Source organism: Procambarus clarkii, chromosome 51 (assembly GCF_040958095.1).
Source record: "Procambarus clarkii isolate CNS0578487 chromosome 51, FALCON_Pclarkii_2.0, whole genome shotgun sequence".
Classification (NCBI taxonomy): domain Eukaryota; kingdom Metazoa; phylum Arthropoda; class Malacostraca; order Decapoda; family Cambaridae; genus Procambarus; species Procambarus clarkii.
In genome coordinates, this window is record NC_091200.1 from 10082152 (window position 1) to 10108762 (window position 26611).

Sequence of the window (26611 nt, forward strand, 5' to 3'; positions counted from 1 at the left end):
ATTCCATATTCCGACTTTTATCCTGTTATTCATTCTTCCCCGTTGGCAGGGTTGTTGGTCCTCTGTGGTTGGTAACAAGCTGCATACTCTCAAACTTAGTGTGTCCCCGTGGCCTTCCTCCTACCACCGTAACCGGCGGTGGGACACTGCTTTGGCACGGCTGTGGGTTGGTCATACCCGCTTAACCCACGGTCACTTAATGGAGCGCCGCCCTGCTCCTTATTGTCCAAATTGCGTTGTCCCTCTTACAGTTGTGCATATCCTTGTTGAATGTCCTGACTTCCAGGACGAGCGTGTGTCTTGCTTTCCGACCGTTCATCGCAGTCACTTGTCTCTCGATAGAATTCTAGGTGAATCGGATACTTTTGATATCATTTGCCTTATGCGTTTTTGTTCTCGTATTGGCATTCTTGGTGATATTTAGCGCCCTCTGATTATTTTGCACTTTGGTGCCTTCTTTTGGTAATTACCTTACCTTCATTGTTGTTTCATTTTAATGTGGTAGTTGTGATGTGGATTGTTCTGGCTCACGTGCAAGGTCTTGGATTTTTTTCTGTTTTATATCAAGAAATTGCAAGTCTTGTTACTATTTGTAGAGTTAGAGATCTGCATTAAGGCCTCAATATTATATTCTTTATTTTTTTTATAACATGTTATCAGCAATTTTTGTGGTTGGTAATATTTAGATTAATGTCAGTGATGTATATGACAAGGGTTAAGACCCCTTGTGGTATGATAGCATTTTTCCCAGTCATTTCTTTAACAAATGAAAGGGTCCTCGTAACCATTCTTTTGTCCTTTCTACCATGTACCTGTTTGTTGCTTCTTGGTCTTTCATTTGGTACTTTGGCTATTAAAACAATGGCCTTTGGTAATGTTGCAATTACCATTTCTAAAAAAAATGAGCAGGTTCATTAGGCAGGGTTTGTTTTAAGCAAACAAAGTTTTACAAAAAAAATTCCATTCCTTCAGGACCTTGCAGATGTTAGGTCAAACTAATTGACCGTAATCTGATTTGCCCTTTCAAACAATGATGGTAAAATATTTCAGAATATCTGAAGTTTGGCAGACAAATCATTTAAGAGCTTTGATTAAATTTAAGTTACCAAAGACTTTGTGAAAACCATGTTGTATAGATGCTTCAGTGTCACTTTTCTAATGTTTTGTAAATTTAACAATGATCTTTAGTTAATTTAATTATAATTTGTACAAAGCTTAGGTGTTGCATAGCTTTAAGTTTACTTTCAAATATGAAAACTAAAATATTGACTAAAGTTTCTTCCACTTTAATATTTCAGACTAATTTGCAATATTTGTTAGTTTATGTAAATTGAATAGGTAGTCCACTTTTACATCTTTTAAATGCATTTTGCATGCACCTATGTAACAAGTTACAAATAGGTGTAAATTTTACCAAGTATTTATTTTCAAAGTAAAAAAATTTCAGATGTTTAAACATTGCATCAATAGTAGTAAACAATAATTTCCAGCATAATTTCAGGATAAGGTATATAAAGTAGTTTCATTAAAATTGTTTTATTTAATAAGTTTTACATATAGTATTTATAATACATCTAATATTTATTACTGCTTCAGGTTGTGGGACAGATGCTCCTAGATGAACAGAAGATCCAAAAGGCAAAGACAACTCCAGAGACAATCACCTGTAAAAGAAAAATAAACATTAAAAAGGGACACTACTTTTATCACCAATGCCTAATAATAAGCCCAAAAAATCCTAACAGCCAATCTTTAAAGATTGGCTCAGCAAGGCCTATCCCTTCCTCTGATTTTAGTGCAGCTTGTTCCATGAATGGGTGCATTACATCCACCACTTTAGTGCCATCAACACATTGTACATATGCTTTACTGAAAGCACCGTACAATGCATGCCAGGCACTAAAGTTTTAGATGCATCCACCCATTCAGCAAACAAGCCCTGTGAGAATTAACAATGTAACCATTGTTAAGGGTCCCTAAACCTATGCAAATCTAGTCCATCTATTAGATGGGTAGTAGAGCAAAGCTCTGAAAAAGCCAAGCCAGGGAAATCTGCAGGACTGCCTGGTCCCCTTTTATGAAATGGGGTAAGATCAGTACAAACTGCATCATTCCCTGTGGGTTGTAACAGAAGGACATGGTTACACACCTATAAATGGACTAGATAAGAGAATTAAGATTAGGTCATTGATATAGCTAAAACATCAAACTCACCCACTTTTGTAGATTTCCTTTTGCAGAGTAAAGGAGCCTCACTCCAAGCCAGTCCATGCATCATAATCACTTTCACCTGAAAAATATTTCAACAAATTAATTTCAGATTTAAAGACAATCTTGCTTTACTTTTCAAATTAGCATTCAGTACTTTACAAATTCAGATGGAAAAAATTTCTTTAAGGAATTTACCTTTCCTACATATTCTAGTAGCAGTAGTAAAGATCTAATTTAGCAATATAAATATATATGGCATCAATTTGCCAAGTTTCAGTAAATGTCATTTGAGAAACTATCCACAACTGCACTTCAATGGCAATTTACATTTATCTTTAGCCAATGCTATATTGTTCGAGTTATTACTATTTTTTTACTTTTATGCAAATCTATTCAGATTAACCTTTACTACAACTCACCTGATTCTGTTTAAGCAATTAACTCTTCCAACTGACAGAGGGACTTCTGGACTTTCCAAACCACATTCTGGAAAACTATATAAATTTAAAACCAAGCTAAAGTAAACATTGAATATTTTTTTTACTTTCAAGGGAAAAATACCATCACTTAGAACAAAACTTTTCCTGCCATTAACTTTATTTGACTCATGATTACCCTTAACAGTGTTATACATTTATAGATTAAAGCTTATTTAACAAACATTTAATGTTAACTAAACAAAATTTATATTTCATTAAAATTATCAATAAAACACCCTCAACTATGCTGTTTAAGATCTAATGCCCCACATTACAATTTTCACAATTTCAACATACCATTCTATTCAATACATTCCTGAAAGGACTAAACTTGCAGATATGGTACCCACTAGCCTAAGCCTAGACTTCCATACCCTAATATTTAATAGGTTTTTAGCAATTAACTTCTACCCTCTAATTCCAATGTACACTAACACTACTTACTGTAGATCTGCAAGTATTTTCCTGCAGCTCTTTGTTGCCAGGACCTTCCACAACCTGTCATGTGAACAGTAAATATTACTAAAAAGTTATTTGCATAGCGATGTTATTTTGTTTATACCTGTACCACCAGTTTAACAGTTGCCGTTTTAAATGGCACACTAAGTATCTTGTCCCATCTTTATTAATTACAAACAAAGCTATAGTCATTTCAAGTCAACATCCTATACAAATTTTATTTTCCAACAACTTTAGTCATGAACATTTTTCTGGAACATTGCAAACAAACTTTAATTTAACAACCATGTATAACATTTTAATAAAAGCAATACAAAATATATATACAGTATACAAATTATTCTTTTGCAACCACTGCTTACTACTAGGGGGACAAATTTATTCTGTTGAATTATGTACCAAGCTTTTTAGTCTGAAAATGCATAATTAACCCAACTATACTACCAAGACAATGTGATTTTACTAAATTTAGTAATATTTTTACACTAGCAACTATACGAGGCCATATTCTCTCCAGTTATCACCACACTTCTGCAGGTGTAAGGTTCTATCTCCCCCATCTGCAGCACTTATGACCACACTTGGTCTTTATTATAAATTTCTTTATGAACCTGATACAGTACTGTTAATGGATTAAATGTTTTGTGGGAACAATTTAGCTACAGTTCTGCCAAAGGAATGATTAACACCATGCAAGCCAACTAATATTAAAGTTAGAAATATTTATTAAAAGCAGAAGTTTTTATCATATGGGATGTTATTTTAGAAGAATGGGTGGTGTGGTGGTTATGTTATGGTTGAGTAACATGGTACAAGAGGGCAAGTAGTTGCTGAGCAAGTATGCCAATTTCAATTTCTAGCAAACTGGCAGATACAGCAGAAGTGCACACTTTCTGCATGGATTCTAATGGCAGTAAAGTTCCTACTAGAGAGTTACTGGCCACCATTCATTAATGACTAGGGGAAGTTAGCTCAGAGCATCTTTGATGTGCTTTGATGGCAACGAAAATGTTGCCCCCTTCAAAAGTTAAGCTTGTCTACAGCATTTCGTTTTTAATTAACTATGTAAGGGGGAGATTCTGAATAGCAAGTGCCAATAGGCACTGCCACTGGCTTATGGCAAAAGATTCTGTAGCAATAGAACTATAAGCCACACTTTCTCCCCCCCCCCTTCCTCCCAACTGTTCAGTGTCAAAAGGGAGGGGGGGGTGTCCATTTACTGTACCACTTACATTTTAGTGTGGGCTTCATCCACTATTCTGATGTTAGCTGGAACATTTGTGCCAGCTGCTGGTTTGAAAGGGAGGCATACCATGTGCCAATTCAGGAAGCTTTCCACGTTCCTCACTGCATGTCAGCTCAGGACCTCACTACCATGTTGGGAGGCAGTTGAAGACTAACCAATCAACATCCCAGGCTGGAGAGCAGTGCCAGCTCTGGGAGAATTTACCACCTGCAAAAAATTTAATACTCTTAACATCTATCTCATCTTTACCTAGCCCCCAAACCTTACATTTGTCAGCATTAAACTGCATCTGGTAGTCTTAACCATTTCAAAACTATATAGGGCATCAGTATTTTTTATTTGCCAATTCTGCAACTATTGCAGTCTAAACCATAATCTTGCGAATAACCGAGGTCCAAGGAGAGCTTTTAGGCACTACTTACAACACTTCTCCCAACTTAACCCCATTTATACTAATTTCCTTTGGTATAGCCATGACCTAATCAACTTCAGTCAGCATGCTCAATGATCCGAGCCCCTATCAATTTTGCGCCACTATCAAAATCTCTGCTGAAGTCAAGGTACACAAAATCACAAACCTTATCACCATTTCCTCAACTATGCAACCTAATCCATGAACATTTAGTAATAAAACTATGCGATTCATGTATCTAGTCATGTTTCTCAAAAAGAGTAGAGAAATGGCACTTGCAATGTTAGATTCTAGTAACTTTCCTCACAATAGACTAAGCTAATTGGTCACTAACTTAAGCGTTAAAGTTAACTCAAACTTTTCCTTTAAAACTTGCTATATTAGGAACTTTCCACGACCGGCCTTTACCCGACATAATTAAATAGGGTAAAAACGGTATATTAAATGCAGTAAAACTACGGTAAATTCAATATGATAAACTTGCATTCTTTAAGCATGGGCTGCATAGTAAGTGAACTAAACTAAATGTTAAGCACCCTGGCAAACCACTTCGTTCTATTCAATTTCTTTATTTAATCACTGTCCGGCTAGAATTTTTAGATTAGATTAAAGGAACACCCTCCCTGGTAACGGCTGAACTAGTTAACCAAATACAAATATTTAGGTAAAATACTTTCATAAAACCCGTCTACTTCCCCCACCAGTAGACTTGTTCAGCTAAAGGCATAATGTAATGTTCCACTTTAGTAAATAAAGACTTAAAAAAACACTACCCCATCTGTGTAGTTACCGGTTACCTGACATTATACGCTTAAAATAACCCATCTATTCCCCATAATTGTTCGATATAACTTACCTCTCACCCGCTGGTCGAGTACACAGCAGTATATATCCTCCTCCATCACTCACCGCGTGGATACTATTTCACTCTGGCCGCAAATTGCCTCAAATCACCTACGTTGTCCATAAACATATATAGAAGAGCAACTGACCGTAACACCCGTATAGCGATCATCACATAACGTGGGAACATTAGTAGTACTGCTGTCAAAACATAGATGGCGCCAGGACAAACGGTAATTCCTATGGACTCGCCTAGTTATGCGAGGGGAATTGAGCTTCAGCTGTTTGGTCCCGCCCCTCAGCTGTATTCACCTAGTTGTACTCACCTAATTTGTGCTTGCAGGGGTTGAGCTTTGGTTCTTTGGTCCCGACTCTCAACCGTCAATCAACAGGTGTACAGGTTCCTGAGCCTATTGGGCTCTATCACATCTACATTTGAAATTGTGTATGGAGTCAGCCTCCACCACATCACTGCCTAATGCATTCCACTAAGTTCCCCTTGTTCGTGTTCCACCCGTGTTAAAGAGCTGTCTTTGTAACTATCAAAATGCATATATCTTTGCTTTCACTTCAGTTATATTTATGACAAGGGATTTAAAATTTGCCTATATTTCTGCTTCTCTGATGACATTAAAACTTTCGTTTATTACAGTATCTACATAAAATTAACATTTATCTTCATTAGGTTGTAGTTCTCATCAATAGGGAGAGTGTCGGTAAAAAAAAAAAAAAATGTTTAAATATAAATATCTTTCCTCTCTCAATAATATGCCCGAAACGCTATGCGTACCAAGTCAAGGTATTGGCTTTAGGTATTGTATGTACTAGCTCTATCTATAAATCCAATATTATGTTTGTAAATCGACTATTTATGTACTTTCCTGAATAAAATGAACTTTACTTTACTAATATCTAATCTCTGTGACTAAAACGTAAGAACGACTTTATCTATGCCTTTTTGATAACATATACAATTATAAGCTTTGTTAGTGAATCTCTATTAATTAAACAATATATCAGAGAGTGTGTAAGGTTCGGTGTTCCATGTGCGAAGAGACATGGGAGATTTTACATCAGTACAGTAAATGTTTTAAGTAGCGAACGCATACTAACGAATAACGATTAGTATAGACCAACACTATTGTTCTATGAAGTCGATTTAACTTCCAGACATGTATTTTTCAATAAGTCTTAAATATTTTCTGGCTAGTTATGTTAGATATTATTAGAAATACGTATTCTACTTGTTAATATAATAAACTAAATTTGCGATCATTTAAGGAGAGAAGTGCGACGACTGGATCACTGTGTACAGAAGGTTGATATGCCAACAAACACTTTCCAGACAACAATATATCTTGGATAAGTCGCTCCACAACATTGACACCTGGACCGTTGACTTCCTATGAGGCCACATATTTACTTATTTCATAATGGAAGTATATTATTTTATAGTAAATATATGTTTTCTCGTGTTCTGCATTAAGCACCAACATTATAGTGAATAAATATACCATATTTCTTCATTATTTAAGTAATGCTAGGAGGCTTTGAGTAGCTTTGGGCCATTAGGTGAACAGAATCTTCAATAGATGGGGCGAGAGTCGCGCTATCTCTCGCCCGAGCGAGAGTCGAAACTTATTCTAGAATTGATATATCTTTGTCCTCCAACAAGATATATTTCCTTTGGTGCACTCACAATAACGAGCATATCTCTGTCTTTCTGAAGGCATATAATATTTTAGGCTTTATAAGCGTATCTTTGTTAATTACACACTATATTGGCAAGTGCGTAGGCTTCTGCATTCCATGACCGACAAGCTACTGAATGCCACTATAAAAACGTATGTATCTTCACTTGAGCTTTATATATGTCTATGTTAAAGTATTTAAAATGAAGCTTATATTTCTATCTTTCTTGAGACATATAAAACATATGTGTTTATTAATGAATTTACGTGAAATAAGCATTGTTCTGAGAGTTGCTCTGTCGATCAGTCTGTGCGGGGTCGGAGCTCGGCGATTATTAAAACACATGTATCTTCATTAGAACTTTATATATATCTATGGTAAAGTATTTAAAATGAAGCTTATATTTCTATCTTTCTCAACACATATAAAAACCTTTGCGTTTATTAACGAATTTACGTGAAATAAGCATTGTTCTGAGAGAGAGTTACTCCGTTGCTCGATCTGTGCGGGATCGGAGCTCGCCGATTAGAAAAATACACGTATCTTCGCTTTAAATACAAATATGCCCATGGTAAGGCATTTAAAATGAAGATTATGTTTCTATCTTTCTTGAGACGTATACAAATCTTACTTTATTAACGATTCTGCGTGAAATAAGCATTGTTCTGAGATGAATATTGCGGATTTCCGGCTCTACGACCGATGAAAAATGCAACTTTTATACAACTACAAATTTCTTTAGTTTTACTTTAAATTTTGTCCTGAAAGAGTTTTCATATATAGATCCAGTTTCTGCCGTTCTTCTGACATAAAAAGACCTTTGGTTTAATAAGTTATTAAGATGTTTTCAACAATATTACTAGGGCGTTCACCGATTCTAACATGGGCGACCCTTTTGGAAACGCAACACATGGGTTGACCTGATTGATATATGGGTCAGATTCCATTAAGGTTCGGAACATGTTTACCTCTTACCTCACATTCTCACTGACCTCGCATCACGTTTTCTATGAATAAGTGTTCTGGGAGACTTAGCACCTTCTCTATTTATTTATTTATTTATTTATTTATATATATACAAGAAGGTACATTGGGATTGTGAGGATACATAGCATAGTAATTACATTCTTGTAAAGCCACTAGTACGCGCATGTTACATGTTACTATGGCTCTATGTTACATGTTACTATTTTTTGGAGATATATACAGGAGTTGTTACATTCTTGTACAGCCACTAGTACGCGTAGCGTTTCGGGCAGGTCCCTGGAATACGATCCCCGCCGCGAAGAATCGTTGTTACAACTGTCACGTGGGGGTGGGCGGTCCGGGGCTCTGCTAACACTTAACTGCTAGGGGCTCAAAAGGCCCAAATACTCAGCCCCTCCAACTCCCGGGATTCACCTGAGTCTCCTTGGTCACACAAGATAGAACCAACAATGCCCACCTCCGCAGGTCTTTGCTTCCACCACAAAAGGGGGTGCCACTGATTCACCCTGGAAGCCCTTCAGTCAAACACGGGGAAACTGCTGTTAACAGTTCCGGCCTAGACCCGTGGGGGAGTGAAGGAAGACTCAGGCTTACCTTATAACCATAACCTCCCTGAGCCTTGCCTGCCAGACAAAAAAAGGTTGCAGGAACTCCTTTCCCGCCTGTCTTCTCTATCTTCCTCTTAGCAAGGTCGCCAGCTGGGTTATTATATCTGCACCCCAGCAATGCAGTTCAGTGGGTGTATTATATATTGTTTGTAGCCAGAAATGTATGCTCATAGAGAAATATCATAAATGGAGGCACACTCAAACACAGTAATAAAATGTGTGGATTTACTGATGCAAATTACATGAACACACACACACAATCACAAGTAATACATGAATATGGAATATGGATAATGAGTCTGGAGATCGTCAGCCTCTTCTTCCACGACCATCCAACACTCCTTCAACTGGGCAGGAAGACAGGAGTCTCACACTCTCACAGGAGGGCCTCTTCACCACGTCGGCACCTCTTCTTCACTGTCCTGCCATCCATACACACTGTCCTCTCTGACAGTCCTGGACTCAAGCTGCCTTGCAGCCTATTCTACTATTAAAGTAATAAAGTCTTGCTGCCATATACACAAGTAAATATTGTGGCCTAACTAGCCTACTCATACAAGGGGCAATGGGAGGGAAAATGATCTACCTTACATTCCTGGCTCACGACGCCTGTCCCTCGATGGTGTGAGGTTCCCACGCTTCCTTGGGTCGATCCTTGACGATCCAGGACGTTCCACAGGTCCTCAGGTGTCGTGAAGCCTTCGCGTCGTCGCCGTTCCAATCCCTGAGATTCAGCTGCCCCAATCCTGGTTCATCGATGGGCGCTGAGCTAATCACTATTTTTCCCCACACTCGCCTCTCCCACAAGGCGTTGCTCCTTGTCCTAGGCACGGTGTCGTCCTTCCAAGATTCTCAGTGGATGTGACCCCAGTCACAGCTAGGCCTGCCCGCCCACCTTCCAGACCTCAACGTCCAGCCAGCGGCGCCGCCCAGCGTTGTCGCCGACTATTTTCCAAGTTTGGCCTTCTCTGCTCACTGAACTTGGTTCCTCTTTTGCTTCCCAGAAGCGCAGGGTCTCCAATAACTATGATGGGCTGCGATGACCAGCTCAATCCACTGAACAAGGTTTGCAGAGCCTCCAATCCTTGAGAGCAGACCGAGGCGCGTCCTGTCGCTTCCAAGGTCAGAACAACTCTGACGTTGGCGCCGCCCGGGGCACTCGGTGACGTCATGGCGGGCCCTGATTTGTCGCCCGCGACCTACGTCGGCCAATCCGCGATCGGCTTGTGTCCCTTCCAAAAGGTCATATCTGCCGTAGGGGATACTGTTTCATTTTATAACAGGGCGCCAATTTTCCTTTATTTACAACTTATAATATAACTTCCTTCCCTTAACTGGCAGCCGGTCTGGTCGCCACATATATCATTAGACTCCCTGAACCTCAGAGAATCAGTAGGGAGAGCTGATATGACTCTTTAAGCCGGCAAACGAAAGAAATAGGAGAGGGCACCGTAACATACCCCTCCCCTTAAAATAAGAGTCATATCGGAAGAGCAGCACTCAAGAGGGCAATCTATACTCTTGCTCCTTCCGTTCCTGAAGTGTCACTCCTCCAGTTGGCGATGTGGCTCGTTCCACCTTGCCAGTCACTTGTCTCATTATATCTCTACCTCGCATAGGACCGGGTGTGATGGGTGTTCCCTGAACACCTACAAGAAATCCTCTCTCCGTGGCTACGAGTGTACTCCCACGGCTCGTTACCACTGTAAGATTCAGTGCATGCGGCGCCTCCACCGCGTCGTGCACTCCGAGATAGTCTTGCATTTCCACTGCGTCCTACAGGTACTCCATGTTTCCTCTCATGATCTCCTCTTCGCCAATCTTCTCTCTTCTCGGTTCCTCTTCTCCCGTAGGTGCGTTGTCTCCTCACAGTGGCACCTGTAACCTGTACTCCATCCAGCAGCTTCCTCTCTTCCACACTAGGCTTTTGCGATGGCCCAATGCCCCTCTGGTTAGGCTGGCGCCTACCCTGGGTGTACCTATTCCCTGCTTTCTTCGTATTGCCTTTCCTATACCACTCGCTCCTTCGTTCCCGACGAACATCTTCACTCCTCCATGAGATTCTCTTCCATGCAGACGTCTTCTTCGGTTCGTGGTTGGGCTCATCCACCTCCCTGTGGCTCACCTCACCACGGTGGTTCATCTTGCACCTACCACTATTCATCTGGCCGGCATAGGGTGCCTTGCGTCGTGGCTCCTCCACTCTGCCCCTCACTGCCGTTCGCTCATCCACTGAGCTTACTTTATTCACGTTTCTGTATGGAGGGAGTGCGGTCTGCAGCCTCTTCACCGCCCCAGGCGTTTGTACAGCTGCTTCTCGCCACTCCTCCACACGCATCATCAGGCTTAGTCGGAGATCCCCGTCGGGGTTTTCCACAACCTCCGACGACCTCTCTGCACTCTCGCCCTCGTTGTCGTCGTCTCTGGCGACGTTTCCCCTGGCGAAGTCGACTTCCTCTCTATCATCTGGAACGACCGATACCTCACCCGGCAGGGTTGTACCGCTGCTTGCAACATAAGCACTCCTAGCCTGGCCCAATCGGGTTGTATCCTACCTCCTCCGAGGTCATTACCCAGCACCATCTGTACATGCTCTAGGGGTAATTTAGGGGCTACAGCTACTATAGCTTTCTCGACTCCGCAGTCGGCAATCAGCTGTACTTCGTGAAGTGGCAACCTGTATTCCTCCCCCACACTGCGTATCCTCACCACTCCCACAGGTGAATCATTAAATTCCTTGGGGAGAATACTCCTGGTTACCATACTTATGTCAGCACCCGTATCTCGAAGAACGGCCACCTCCACTGGGTCTGACTTTCCAAACTTCACGTTGGCCTCGAAAACGAAGGGATATTCACCCAACTTCATTTCCCAACCATTCACGTTGGGTCCACTATAATATGGGGTGTGAACAAACACTCTCTCCTCTTCCAACATTAATCCTACATTCCTTTGGTGCTCCTCACACTCGCGGGCATAATGTCCTCTCACGCCACAGTTGTAGCATCGGCTGCCTCTCCTGGGCGGCCACTCGCCAGTCACTCTGGCGGTACCACTTGCAGACGTCCCCTGGGCCCTCCTTGGACTCCCTGTCGTCGTGTCCGGGACTGCAGCACTCGCTCCCGAGTTAGGTCCACTGCTCACAGCTTAGGGCTTCCTCCCCGCGTCTCTTGAGCTCTTGAACCGCGTCACTTCATCGGGCACACTACTCATGGGAGAGTCCCCACTCGTCCTCGCTCCTCCTGAACTCCTAAGGTTCCCTCCCGACCTGGGGTAAGGCGAGTGTCTGGGCGGCCCCTCCCTCCTGATATGTAGTGCCTCCTCCAGCATGTCGGCTCGGTCCGCTGCAGCCTTCAGGTCCTTAATACCTGCTTCTCTCACCCTTACTCGCAACTCAGGATGGAGCACCGACATGAACTTCTCCATCACTATCAGTCGTTTGATATCATCCACCGACTCCGCTTCCTCCGCCTTCAACCATCGTAGCAATTTCCGTTCCATATCCCTGGCGGTCTCGGCGTCTTTCCCGACGCTCTTGTACACTCTCTGAACCGCTTCCGGTACACCTCCGGAGTCAGCCGGAATGAGTGGAGAACCGCATTCTTAATCGCGTCATAACTAGTACACTCCTCTAGGTCCAGCATGTTATAGGCTTCCCGGGCCTCACCAGTCAATCTGCCCTGGACCAGAGCAGCCCAATCATCTTCCGGCCACTCCTTCAGAGTTGCTATCCGTTCAAAGTGTTCGAAGAACGCCTCAGCTTCTTGTGGTTCGAACGTAGGTAAGTCACGTTCCCTTACCTTGAGGTCATCCCGCCGTGCAGGTAGTGAGGGCAGACCACGTTCAACGCGACGCAATTCGACTTCTTTCTTTGCCCTTATCTCCTCCAGTCGCAGTTGTCTCTCTCCTTCTTCCCGCTGCAGCCGAGCTTCTCGCTCCTCTTGTAACACGGGTTCGGGTTCCTCTCTCTTTACTTCCTTCTTTCTACTCCCTCTACCCGTATTCTTACTTTTATTTCTAAACCAAGGGACTCCAAAACTTTTAACAAAGCCAACTCCACGCCACGTGGTCCTAAGACGATTGACCGACTTAGGATTCTACACCCAGTATGACGTGACCTAAGCTCTGAACAAAACCCTAGAGTCACCTCTGCTGCCACCACCAGACCAGTAATACAAGAGCAATGATCGAGGTCTGGATCGATCACGCTAATTAATCAACCTAGGGGCTTGATCCCCACTATAAACGATGACCTTGAGTGTGGAATAAATTACACGGTAATGATAATTCCGATTCGATGTTAGAATCGGCGCCCAATGCAACTCTGCCTCGTGTGGACCACGTGACCAGGACAAGTATACACATAAAACACATGGAAACAATAAAATGCAAATTAATAACAAATTTAATTTATTAAAAGAAAACTAAAACAAAATCTAAATGTGTTCACTCCCTATCACTTTAACACTCCCTACTTGACCTGAATGGCAAATGAGAAGACTATCCCTATAATTTACAATAGCAACTATACCTTGGGCGACCACAGCTCTGGGTGTTGTGCTGGTCTTGTTGGGGAGAGGTAAGATGTTGACCTCTTATCCCAGCTGCTTCCGTGACCACACTGATTTTTTTCCTTGTCTGGACTACCCCAGACAGAGTATTGTATTGTTCCGCATCGCTTACCCAGTTACTTTAGCAAGGTTAAGTTATAACAATTAAACTCTGTTGTACTTAATTGATCCAGACTGGTTGAATTATTTTACTGAATTAGATTACACAAACATCTAACGGCAAAGCTGTTCCCGATCACAAAAATGGTTATTAAAACTTTGAGAAATATTAGACATGTCAACCCTGCTGACCTATGACCGCCGGTCACTCCGCCTCAAAAGTTAGATCTGATTCGTGACGTCACTGATGGTGACTTAAACTCAATAATTAGAATACTCTTGATATTGTATCCAGTACTATTATACAATACAATTTTAATGCAAAATGAATAAAGGCTAATTTTCTCTAATTTACTGAATACTATAGGATGATTCATTATACGCAGCTATGAACAACGCGTCGGTTATTTCCACCGCGAATTCCCCTGGGGGTCAGGTCACCATGCGGCTCAGCTTCCCATTCTCTTTTGTCGATAAACCACTCTGGATAATTCTTACAACAGCCTAGTTTGTTACACTCTCGCTGCAGCTCAGCCGCACGTTCCTCTCGCTGCAGCTCAGCCGCACGTTCCTCTCGCTGCATTTGCGCTTCTCTCTCCTCTCGTCGCAGCTGGGCTTCCAGTTGCATCTTCATTATTTCCAGTTGCAGGCTCCTCTTACTACAGCTGGACCTTCCACTGCTCCCATGTTCACTGTGAATTCTCTCCACACTGGTAGGCGCTTGGGGAGGCCCTAGTCGGGACGGTTCACCTTGCGACGGCTCTCCTCGGGACGGCTCCTCTTGAGATGGCTCCTCTCCCGTCGCCTCCTCTCGAGCTGTGAGCTGTGCCACGATCTCTATCCTTCGCTCCGCTACCTTAGTCGTCCTCAACCTGATCCCAAAGTGGTTTGCCACTTGTTGGAGCTGGGCCTTGGTACACTCTTCCAAAATTCTCTCGTCCCTTGTGTCAATAAATTTCTTTACTCTGTCTTCCTCCATCTCTATATCATTGAGCATACACGACAGCACAGACAAGTTAGTAGGCACTAATTTCACCGTTTCAGTCCCTTAGCCGGTTGAGTAACAGTACCACCGAATTCACTGGCCACACTGTATTAGTACCCTGGCAACACTTGTCTTGAAATTTGGTCCACACTGTAGCTGGATCCACGCTTCCTGGCGAAGTTCCCAGTTCTTGGCTACTGGGGTTCGAATCCTGGCAAGGTCGCCAGTTCTCTTGTCACGTGGGGGTGGGCGGTCCGGGGCTCTGCTAACACTTAACTGCTAGGGGCTCAAAAGGCCCAAATACTCAGCCCCTCCGACTCCCGGGATTCACCTGAGTCTCCTTGGTCACACAAGATAGAACCAACAATGCCCATCTCCGCAGGTCTTTGCTTCCACCACAAAAGGGGGTGCCACTGATTCACCCTGGAAGCCCTTCAGTCAAACACGGGGAAACTGCTGTTAACAGTTCCGGCCTAGACCCGTGGGGGAGTGAAGGAAGACTCAGGCTTACCTTATAACCATAACCTCCCTGAGCCTTGCCTGCCAGACAAAAAAAGGTTGCAGGAACTCCTTTCCCGCCTGTCTTCTCTATCTTCCTCTTAGCAAGGTCGCCAGCTGGGTTATTATATCTGCACCCCAGCAATGCAGTTCAGTGGGTGTATTATATATTGTTTGTAGCCAGAAATGTATGCTCATAGAGAAATATCATAAATGGAGGCACACTCAAACACAGTAATAAAATGTGTGGATTTACTGATGCAAATTACATGAACACACACACACAATCACAAGTAATACATGAATATGGAATATGGATAATGAGTCTGGAGATCGTCAGCCTCTTCTTCCACGACCATCCAACACTCCTTCAACTGGGCAGGAAGACAGGAGTCTCACACTCTCACAGGAGGGCCTCTTCACCACGTCGGCACCTCTTCTTCACTGTCCTGCCATCCATACACACTGTCCTCTCTGACAGTCCTGGACTCAAGCTGCCTTGCAGCCTATTCTACTATTAAAGTTTCTACTATTTGCTTCCTATTCTACTATTTGCAGTCTCCGTGGTGTAGTGGTAAGACACTCGCCTGGCGTTCCGCGAGCGCTATGTCATGGGTTCGTATCCTGGCCGGGGAGGATTTACTGGGCGCAATTCCTTAACTGTAGCCTCTGTTTAACGCAACAGTAAAATGTGTACTTGGATGAAAAAACGATTCTTCGCGACGGGGATCGTATTCCAGGGACCTGCCCGAAACGCTACGCGTACTAGTGGCTGTACAAGAATGTAACAACTCTTGTATATATCTCAAAAAAAAAAAAAAAAAAAAAAAAAAAGTAATAAAGTCTTGCTGCCATATACACAAGTAAATATTGTGGCCTAACTAGCCTACTCATACAAGGGGCAATGGGAGGGAAAATGATCTACCTTACATTCCTGGCTCACGACGCCTGTCCCTCGATGGTGTGAGGTTCCCACGCTTCCTTGGGTCGATCCTTGACGATCCAGGACGTTCCACAGGTCCTCAGGTGTCGTGAAGCCTTCGCGTCGTCGCCGTTCCAATCCCTGAGATTCAGCTGCCCCAATCCTGGTTCATCGATGGGCGCTGAGCTAATCACTATTTTTCCCCACACTCGCCTCTCCCACAAGGCGTTGCTCCTTGTCCTAGGCACGGTGTCGTCCTTCCAAGATTCTCAGTGGATGTGACCCCAGTCACAGCTAGGCCTGCCCGCCCACCTTCCAGACCTCAACGTCCAGCCAGCGGCGCCGCCCAGCGTTGTCGCCGACTATTTTCCAAGTTTGGCCTTCTCTGCTCACTGAACTTGGTTCCTCTTTTGCTTCCCAGAAGCGCAGGGTCTCCAATAACTATGATGGGCTGCGATGACCAGCTCAATCCACTGAACAAGGCTTGCAGAGCCTCCAATCCTTGAGAGCAGACCGAGGCGCGTCCTGTCGCTTCCAAGGTCAGAACAACTCTGACGTTGGCGCCGCCCGGGGCACTCGGTGACGTCATGGCGGGCCCTGATTTGTCGCCCGCGACCTACGTCGGCCAATCCGCGATCGGCTTGTGTTCCTTCCAAAAGGTCATATCTGCCGTAGGGGATACTGATTCATTTTATAACAGGGAGCCAATTTTCCATTATTTACAACTTATAATATAACTTCCTTCCCTTAACTGGCAGCCGGTCTGGTCGCCACATATATCATTAGACTCCCTGAACCTCAGAGAATCAGTAGGGAGAGCTGATATGACTCTTTAAGCCGGCAAACAAAAGAAATAGGAGAGGGCACCGTAACACAACCAAGTACACATTTTACTGTTGCGTTAAACAGAGGCTACAGTTAAGGAATTGCGCCCAATAAATCCTCCCCGGCCAGGATACGAACCCATGACATAGCGCTCGCGGAACGCCAGGCGAGTGTCTTACCACTACACCACGGAGACTGTATATGGCTCTATGTTACAGCTCGGTGTTTTCTCTTGTACTCACTTAGTTGTGCTTGCAGAGGGGGGGGGGGGAGGGTTGAGCTTTGGCTCTTTGGTCCCCCCTCTCGATTGTCAATCAACTGACGTTCATTGAACTCACTCCCTAACGAATTGAAAAGCTGTCAAACTTTTGCCTTATTCAAAAATATATCCAAAAAGTACTTAATTTCAATTTCATCTTCATAATTTCCTACCTAGTGCTTGAAACTCGCACTGTATCTAGTACTACCCAATTCCCCCAATATATGTACCTATCCCATACAACTTTACCATTGTAATCATTGCTGCTATCTTGTATCATATTATACCCATAGTTTGCTACATTATATCTTGCAATAATCCTCAAATTATGCTGAAATGTTCATGTGGATTACCCTTAAATTTACTTTAATATATCTACTTTTTTCTGTCAAATTTCTTATGCAATGTTCTTTTTGTACTTTCTTACAATTTTTTTTTGTACTTTCTTACAATGTGTCTGTAAAAATAAATTAATTTTGCTAGAAATTACCTTCTTAAAATTATATGTTAAATTAAGGATCTTCCCGAAACGCTATGCGTGCTAGTGGCATTACAAGAATGCAAAAAAAGAAACCAAGTCTCTGTACTCTCATGAACCCAATGTATTGTCTTGTATATATAAATAAATAAATAAATATATGTACAGGTTCTGATTCTATCATATCCACATTTGAAACTGTATATGGAGTCTGCCCCCACCACATCATTGCCTAATATATCCCATCTGTTAACTACTCTGATTATTATTTGTCTTATTATTTGATTGTTACCATCAACGGTGGCTAATTCTACTTAATCTAGTTCTGATAAAATAAATTAAGATATTTTGTGTCTCTTATGATTCTTCTGGAACGCCACTTTCCAAAAGGATTATATGGGACACAAAATATCTATTATTTTGTATTAAAACTAAATTAAGTAAAAATAATTTCCCTATATATTTAAATGAGAGCCATTAACACTAGTGGCCTCGACGAGGACAAGAAGCCGGCGGCTTGTCAAAGGTCCCTTCATTTGTCCGGATGATTTTGTCGAGCTGGCAGGGCCGTCTTAAAAGCATTAAGTGCCCCTGAGCACCCTGGATCTGGGTCCCTACGACAGCCACTCGCAGGAAATGGTCGATAATATTAAAGATAGATTTATTTTATTGGCACTTCAACAAAATTAGTGTTAAAACATTCTGTAGAGCAGCAACTAATCAACATGATAAACACTTGAGTAATGAACAAGGCTTGAAAAACACAGTAACACTCCAGATTATAACGCATTGCATAAAGTATGCAATGCGTTATAATCTGGAAGAAATTAAGGAGGTTGAAGCAGTTGAAAAACCTGAATTCAGGAGAGGACATTATGGCGATCTTAGAATTTTTTTTAGTGAGTATAATTGGACAGAGTTGTTGCTAGGCAAGGAAGTAAATGAGATATATGTCAAGTTTGGTGAAATATATGATAAAAGGCACAAAAAATTTATACCAAAACAGAGAAGCAGAACTAGGAAACAGGATTGGTTCAACAGAAAGTGCGAGAGGGCCAGAGACCAAAAGACACAAAAATGGAATCAATACAGGAAGAGGCCAAATCCCCAAACATACCAGCGATACAAAGATGCAAGAAACAACTACACGGCAGTGAGGAAAGAGGCAGAAAGAAATTTTGAAAAAGGGATTGCAGATAAATGTAAAACAGAACCAGGTCTATTCTATAAATTCATAAACAACAAATTGCAGGTAAAGGATAATATTCAGAGGGTTGAAAATGGGAAATAGATTCACGGAAAATGAAAAGAAAATGTGTGAATCATTAAACTAAAAGTTCCAAAGTGTGTTTGTACAAAATGAAATCTTCAGGGAACTAGACACAATAATAATACCAGAGAACAACATAAAGCACATAGAGGCGTCTAGAGACGAAGTGGAAAAATTTTTCACGGAGCTAAGAACAAAGCAGTTGGTCTAGATGAAGTTTCACCATGGGTTCTGGGAGAATGTGCACATGAGCTCAGCATTCCACTTCAAATTATTTTTCAGGCATCCCTGTTTACAGGAGTTGTAGCTGATGTATGGAAAAAGGCTAACAGTTCCAATCTACAAAAGTGGCAGCAGGGAAGACCCCCTTAATTATAGACCTGTATCATTGACAAGTGTCATAGTCAAAATATTGGAAACAATAATTAAAACTAAATAGGTAGAACACCTGGAGAAAAGTGATATAATATCAGACAGACAGTATGGTTTTCGATCTGGAAGATCCTGTGTAACGAACTTACTCAGTTTCTATGATCGAGCCACAGAGATTTTACAGGAAAGAGATGATTGGGTTGACTGCATCTATCTGGACCTAAAAAAGGCTTTCAACAAAGTTCCACATAAGAGGTTGTTCTGGAACCTGGAACATTTTTTTTTATTATTATTATTATTATTATTATTATTATTATTATTATTATTATTATTATTATTATTTTCTACCACAGACGTGGCCACAGAATGAATTTTGGAGAATTGATTTTTCAGTTACCATCAACAGTGAAGAAAAATATAAAAAACATTGAGAAAATTCGCGTTAGAATTATTAATCTTACTTTTTCGGTCATATATATATATATATATATATATATATATATATATTATATATATATATATATATATATATATATATATATATATTATATATATATATATATATATATATATATATATATATATATATATATATATATTATATATATATATATATATATATATATATATATATATATATATATATATATATTATATATATATATATATATATATATATTATATATATATATATATATATATTATATATATATATATATATTATATATATATATATATATATATATATATATATATATATATATATATATATATATATATATATATTATATATATATATATATTATATATATATATATATATATATATATATATATATATATATATATATTATATATATATATATATATATATATATATATATATATATATATGTCGTACCTAATAGCCAGAACGCACTTCTCAGCCTACTATTCAAGGCCCGATTTGCCTAATAAGCCAAGTTTTCATGAATTAATGTTTTTTCGTCTACCTAACCTACCTAACCTAACCTAACCTAGCTTTTTTTGGCTACCTAACCTAACCTTACCTATAAATATAGGTTAGATTAGGTTAGGTAGGGTTGGTTAGGTTCGGTCATATATCTACGTTAATTTTAAATCCAATAAAAAAAAATTGACCTCATACATAGAGAAAAGGGTTGCTTTATCATTTCATAAGAAAAAAATTATAGTAAATATATTAATTCAGGAAAACTTGGCTTATTAGGCAAATCGGGCCTTGAATAGTAGGCTGAAAAGTGAGTTCTGGCTACTAGGTACGACATATATATATATATATATTATATATATATATATATTATATATATATATATATATATATATATATATATATTATATATATATATATTATATATATATATATTATATATATATATATAATATATATATATATATATATATATATATATATATATATATATATATATATATATATAATATATATATATATATGTTTAGTTTACTCCTCCACGTGATCTATTTACTCATCATATCTACATGAATTATATTTTTGTATACAAATCTCACTTTCCATGTAATCTCTCATATGCGTTTTTGTGAATGCTCCAAATACTGCACCTGCCTCAGTGTGGAGGCCATTTATGAAAGGTACTTTGTTTTTAGTCCTTGTATGTTGACAAAGATAAATGAGGTTACTCTGAAATCTATTGACTGGGAGTTTCATTGCTGCACCAGTTTGCTCCCAGGTGTGTGTTTATATTGAACTTGTCCTGACCTGTACTTTATCCACTTGTGTTCTCGAGAACATCCTCATAAGACAACTGATCTCCTGTCCCTATTTGACATTAAACGTTTCTGTAAGATGATAATTTTATTGGCACACAAACTTTTAATCCTTTATATTCCAGGGTGTAAAAATGCAATATAAAAGTATGTTAATAAAAATACAATAAATTCTTAAAATTTGCCAGTTATCCTATTTGTGTGCAATTTAGACGATGTTTGCCAATTCAACCATCGAAACCTGAAATTACTCTGAAATTAATATTTACTATAACTTTTCCAATTCTTCCTGCAGTTTCTTGTAATCCTCTTTTGCCTTATCAATTTTGAGTCTTCACAGACATCTGAAACAGAGTGGATACAAGGACCGACTCTTGTAGGACTTTCCATTACTATATCAAAACCATCCTAATTGTGACGACTGCCTTATTCGGTATTCCAATATTTAGTACAATACCCTCCAAATGGAGAACTATTAAAAAACTTCTTGTAGTCTAGAAATAGGTAATCCAAATACCACATCCTTACCGGCCTAATTTAAAGTTATTGGAAACGAAACAAAATAACATTAGGTTAGTGAGGATGAGTATTTAAATTTCAAACATATGACGCGTACATGTACGAGATTCTTAGACAATTTCACAAGAATCCACAGGAAATGGCTTCCAACACACAAGAGAGTAAAGGTGAAAAAGTGTTCAGGACAAGGGGATCATTTCAACATGGCTTTTTAAGATGGCTCTTATTAATATGTCTTAATAAATAAAATGGCTAATTTAAACTATTTTCAATGCAAAACACAATGTGTTGCATATTTAGGAACCATTTCATACTGATATTTTAGTATTTAGGTTGCGATCTCAGTGCTTGGACATTTGGTCATTCAGAGCTAACTGTTATTAATAACAGAGGTTTAGTTTCATATATAAATTAGATAAAACTTTCATGGAACTGCATCAGTAATTTTTACTAAATATTGGCCTGCATCAAACAAATTATTAAAAGCTTTTATAAGGATACAGAGTTAAAATATTAATATAAAAATCTCAAATTTTATTAACAACATATAAACAATTATTATATAGTTAGTAATAGTAATTTACAAAAGTTTGGTGATGTGAGGTGGGCGGGGTTGAGGGGGTAGGGGGAGGCTCCCCTGCAGCACCCCCACCACCCACATATTTGATAACAGTTAATATTTGAGGTCCTTATTTGTATGACTTAGAGTGTAACTCTGTACAAAATATACATAATATAATACAAATACTATACATACAAAAGCCTTATGATCTTGAGCATTTAGTACGTTAGAGAAATAATCTAACAGAGAGTCGGCTAGTGTTAGTTGTGGCGGTGTATGCAGCACAGCGTGGCCGCTAAGTGTAATAAGCGCGGTGGGCGAAGTAAGACCGAGATGTCCTGTATGCTATACATATGACTCCTCGCCATAGTTAGACTGAGGACGTGACTTTCGAGAGGTAAAAGAGTCACCAGCTCCTAGGTGATATGAGGTGATGGGTGCACGGTGAGTAGAAGGCGGCGGTGGCCTATATGGGGGTGGGTGAATTTTAGCTCCTGTTAGAGTTTCACCAAATATTGCGCGAAGCTGTGATACTGACCAACTTATTTCTTGCCTAAGATCAGTGTCAAATGGGTTTATGTCACGATGCACGGGAGGACCTGGAAAATCCTGCAAGGATGGTGTGGGGTGATAGCCCCACTCTTCCTCCTCTTGATCATCATCAGAGTCAGGATGCTGAGTAGGGCCTGTCTCTCGAGTAGGGACGCTTTTGCTACGGTGGGATGCTGAAGAGTCTCGTCTACGTGTTCTCCCTCTACGTTTGTCATTATGGGAGTTGGGGTCGGGGACAGATACTGACGTCACGTGAGATTCCACTGCCCATGTCCCTGATGTCTGAATGCCCTCATCTTTCACCTCATCGTCAAGGTCATAATCATCTGTCTGAGTCTCTATACTCTTTTTTTCTACCCTGGGTGGTGACACAGCTCTACTTGTGGTCTGTTTTACTCTAGACTCTGGATACTGAGAGTATGCTGAATCAATTTCAATTACTGTACGTTCCTTGGGTGGTAGTGATGGGGGACTGTCATCTGTGTATATAATAGTTTTGTGATAAGGTGGATCGCACCCATAGGAGGTTGGGAGGGAGGTGACTGAGCGGGACTTTCGAGCATGGGTTTCCACATGTACGGGTGGAAGGTGCTTGAGGCGACCCAGACCATCACTCACCCTACGGCTCCCACGTTGCTTGGGAGGCAGGGGAGGTGGCTCAGACTTGGGTGGCAAGGGCGGTGGCCGTTCATACTCATCACTGTCTTCGGCTTGTGCTGGGGAAGCACGTACCAGATCACCTGGGTAAGTGTTTTCCTCTTGATATATTCTCAATGATTCTTCATACAATTGTTTGGCTCTTGCAGATTTCATTTTTTCTTCTCTTATGGCAAATTCAGCAAAGTGTGCATCTCTTCCAGAAGGAGATCCTTGGGATTGGTGCCCCTGCTGTTGTCCACCTCTGTACATGAGTGAACGTCTATTGAGAGCTTCTTCATAGGATGGAGGATTTGATGCAAGGGTTGATGTGCTACCTGCAGATACCACTGTACACATGCTTCCTGTCCGTTCGCTCTTGAAGGAGGAATTTCGAGAGTTGTGTGATTCACCGGAGTCAGAGGGAGTGTTCTCTGTACCATAAACTGCTTCCCAGGCATTAAGACCACCACCACCATATTCTTTTCCTCTGGAATTAGACCGTGAAACATGTGGTGTTGAATCATCATCACTCAAAGTGGATGAATCATAAGATCGATCGGCCTCATCATGTATTTGGGGTGTGGAGCGGGAGCGCTGCCATGAAACAGCATCATGGGATGATGATCGAGATACAGCCGGAGTGTTGTCGGGAGAGTGACCTAATTTATCAACATCACGAGGTGGCTCTGTTAAATAGTGGGCTGACTTAGACCTCCGGATTGGAGACTCTCTACCTCCAGGGCCAGAACAGTTTTCATTTTCCTCACCTGGTGGCGGTGGAGGGGCACGTCCTTTTGCGTGTTGTGCCGGTCGCTTGTCATCGATGTTGACTGGGCCCAGGGAAATACCATAATCAAGACCATTATATTTATTAAGAAGACTCTCTTCTGATGTGGATCTTACCAGACCTCCATCACCACTGCTTGAGCGAGATACTTTTCGAAGATTTGAGCGCCGCCGCATCCAGTCATGTCGCTGGAAGTTAGAGTTTACAACAAATGGAGGGGGGTTAACAATGTTGCCTGATGATCCAGCTGGCACGCTATATATGGCCTCTTCGTCTTGACCTTTCCGATAGACATCACTCATTCTGTCTTGGCGACTATGGTAAACTCTGGTGTATTCCTTTCCTTGGCCTGGAGGAGGACCCTGGGAATATCCAGGTGTAGAGTATGTGATTTGTATTCGAGCATGTTCTCTACTGGGTGCTGCATAATAATTTTCTGGGTCATCATATCCCATTGGAACCTTTTCAGGTCGACGATATACAGCTGCATATATTGCATTAGGATTATTTGGGGCTGCATAATGCTGGAAACGATCTCCAGAACGTTCTGAATGGCCACCACTGCTATAATTGCTAACACTCTTGTCAGCCCCAGAGTGGCCAGAGCTGGTTGACTCACTCTCTTCTTCATCAGGTGTATACAGCTGAGAGTCACTCATGGTGAGACCAGAGTCACGGCTCAAATTTGTCAGAGACATCTTGTCCTTCCGAGGCAGTGGAGACAGTTCACCTTCCACGAGCAGTTCTCGTTCCAAGGAATCGATGCTACTATCATCCCTTCTCATCCCGCTAGAACTGTGTAGACTGTGACCACTGTGAAGACTGTGTAGGCTGTCTGACTCTTCTGCTCCACTGTCTTGCCTCATGGGGTCACGCTCTGGAGGATTACCTAATAAATGAAGTATATCTTGGCCAAATATATCCCCACATCTCTCAATGAGAAACTCCACTATAGCAGGCACTTGTTTTGAGGCTTCTGGACTAAGTGCTAACACTGGGGAAGATGGCCACAAAATGGACGGCCCAACACATACAGCTAGGTTAGATGCGGACATCATGTTTTCAGAAGCACGTCGAGCAATATGATGCAGTACACACAGGAAATGCTGAAGAAGGATGAGGTGTGCACGGGGCATTCGAGAACACAGAAGAAGTGTTCTTGAAATACGCTCTCTTATGCCATCAATTTGTGACAACTCCAGCCACTCCTCATACAGGTCAGCAACTAGCAAGCAGTCAGGCATGGAGCGAAGAAAATCTTTGAGAAGGGCTGCAACAGCAGTGATGTGCACGTTGTCCAGGTCAATCGCACCATCTGCATCACTTGTGTCAAGTTTTTCCCGCAACTCCCGCACTAGCCTTGCATTAGCAGACTTGCGGAAGATCCCCACTGTGAAGGGTCCTTTCATGAACAACTGCAACAGCATGTCCTGAGAAAGGAAATGTAATTTTAGACAGGTATAAGATGGTTTAACTAATATAATATACCACATAAAATATATTCATTAAAATCTGAGATATTTAGCAAGGCTAAATATTTAATACTATTATATTATTAAATATAATATATAGCACATTTATTTATATCAAACAAAAGATGCTAAAATTATATGCAGAACTAGTATTGTTGGTTCACACTGAATGAAGATGCTTGTTCACAGACAGTATACACACAGATGTATGTATGTAAATAAGTGTGTGTAATTACACCTAAGTGTATTTATTACATACATCATTTTCATCATTAATGTAAAAATGTAATTTTCATCATTACATACATCAGTGTGTATGTGTGTGTCACACACACACACACACACACACACACACACACACACACACACACACACACACACACACACACACACACACACAAGGTAGGATATGTCGCAGTTAGGTAGATCAGGTTATGTTTTCCTAACCAACACTATTAAGTCAGTAATTCATGTTCTTAATATAATATACTGTAATAACTTGAATTCAAATAAACCAATGTGCCCCTTATGTATGGTGGAAGCGTGTTGAACAGTCTTGGGCCTCTGATGTTGATTGAGTTCTCTCTCAGAGTACCGATTGCACCTCTGCTTTTCAACGGGGGTATTCTACACATCCTGCCATGCCTTCTTGTCTCATGTGGTTATTTCTGTGTGCAGGTTTGGGATGAGCTCCTCTAATATTTTCCATGTGTAAATTATTATGTATCTCTCCCACCTGCGCTCGAGATAATACAGATTGTCATTTTAGTGGGTCTCAATAGTTTAGATGTTTTACCGAGTGGATTCAAGAAGTAAAGGCTCTCTGCACGCTCTCCAGGTCAGCAATTTCTCCAGCTTTGAAACGTGCTGTCATTGTGCAACAGAATTCCACTCTAGAGAGCACTAGCATCTTGAAAAGTATCATCACTGGTATAACATCTCTAGCAGATGTTATACAGCAGTCACAACCAGGCACTCATACGTCAGGCTGCAAGCAGCCGCATCCAACAGTCTGGTTGATCAGTCCAGCAATGAGGAGACCTGGTCGAGGATCGAGCTGCAGGGACACTAAGCCCCGAAAACATCAAGGTAACCATAGCA

At 41.0% G+C, this 26611-nt stretch overlaps 1 protein-coding gene and 1 long non-coding RNA gene across 11 annotated transcripts in view; both read right to left on the bottom strand.

Moving 5' to 3' along the window:
• Positions 1-1520: 1520 nt before the first annotated feature.
• On the bottom strand, positions 1521-5915 carry LOC138351895 (uncharacterized). Of its 9 annotated transcripts, none has more exons than XR_011222659.1 (6): positions 5664-5915; positions 4382-4602; positions 3135-3188; positions 2631-2705; positions 2215-2290; positions 1521-1664 (listed from the first exon to the last, which is right to left on the bottom strand). It is a non-coding gene; the product is annotated as an uncharacterized lncRNA (long non-coding RNA). The 9 variants fall into 9 exon arrangements; XR_011222657.1 differs by having other exon boundaries at positions 2219-2290; positions 2631-2697; positions 5664-5914; XR_011222656.1 differs by having other exon boundaries at positions 2631-2697; positions 5664-5914.
• Positions 5916-22017: 16102 nt separating this feature from the next.
• LOC123774593 (uncharacterized) overlaps positions 22018-26611 on the bottom strand; it is a 119551-nt gene continuing 114957 nt past the window's right edge. For both annotated transcript variants that reach the window (XM_069303993.1, XM_045768991.2), the window contains exon 8: positions 22018-25468. In XM_069303993.1, coding sequence (XP_069160094.1) covers positions 22406-25468 — 3063 coding nt within the window. In that variant the 3' untranslated portion in view covers positions 22018-22405. The remainder of the gene's footprint in view (positions 25469-26611) is intronic.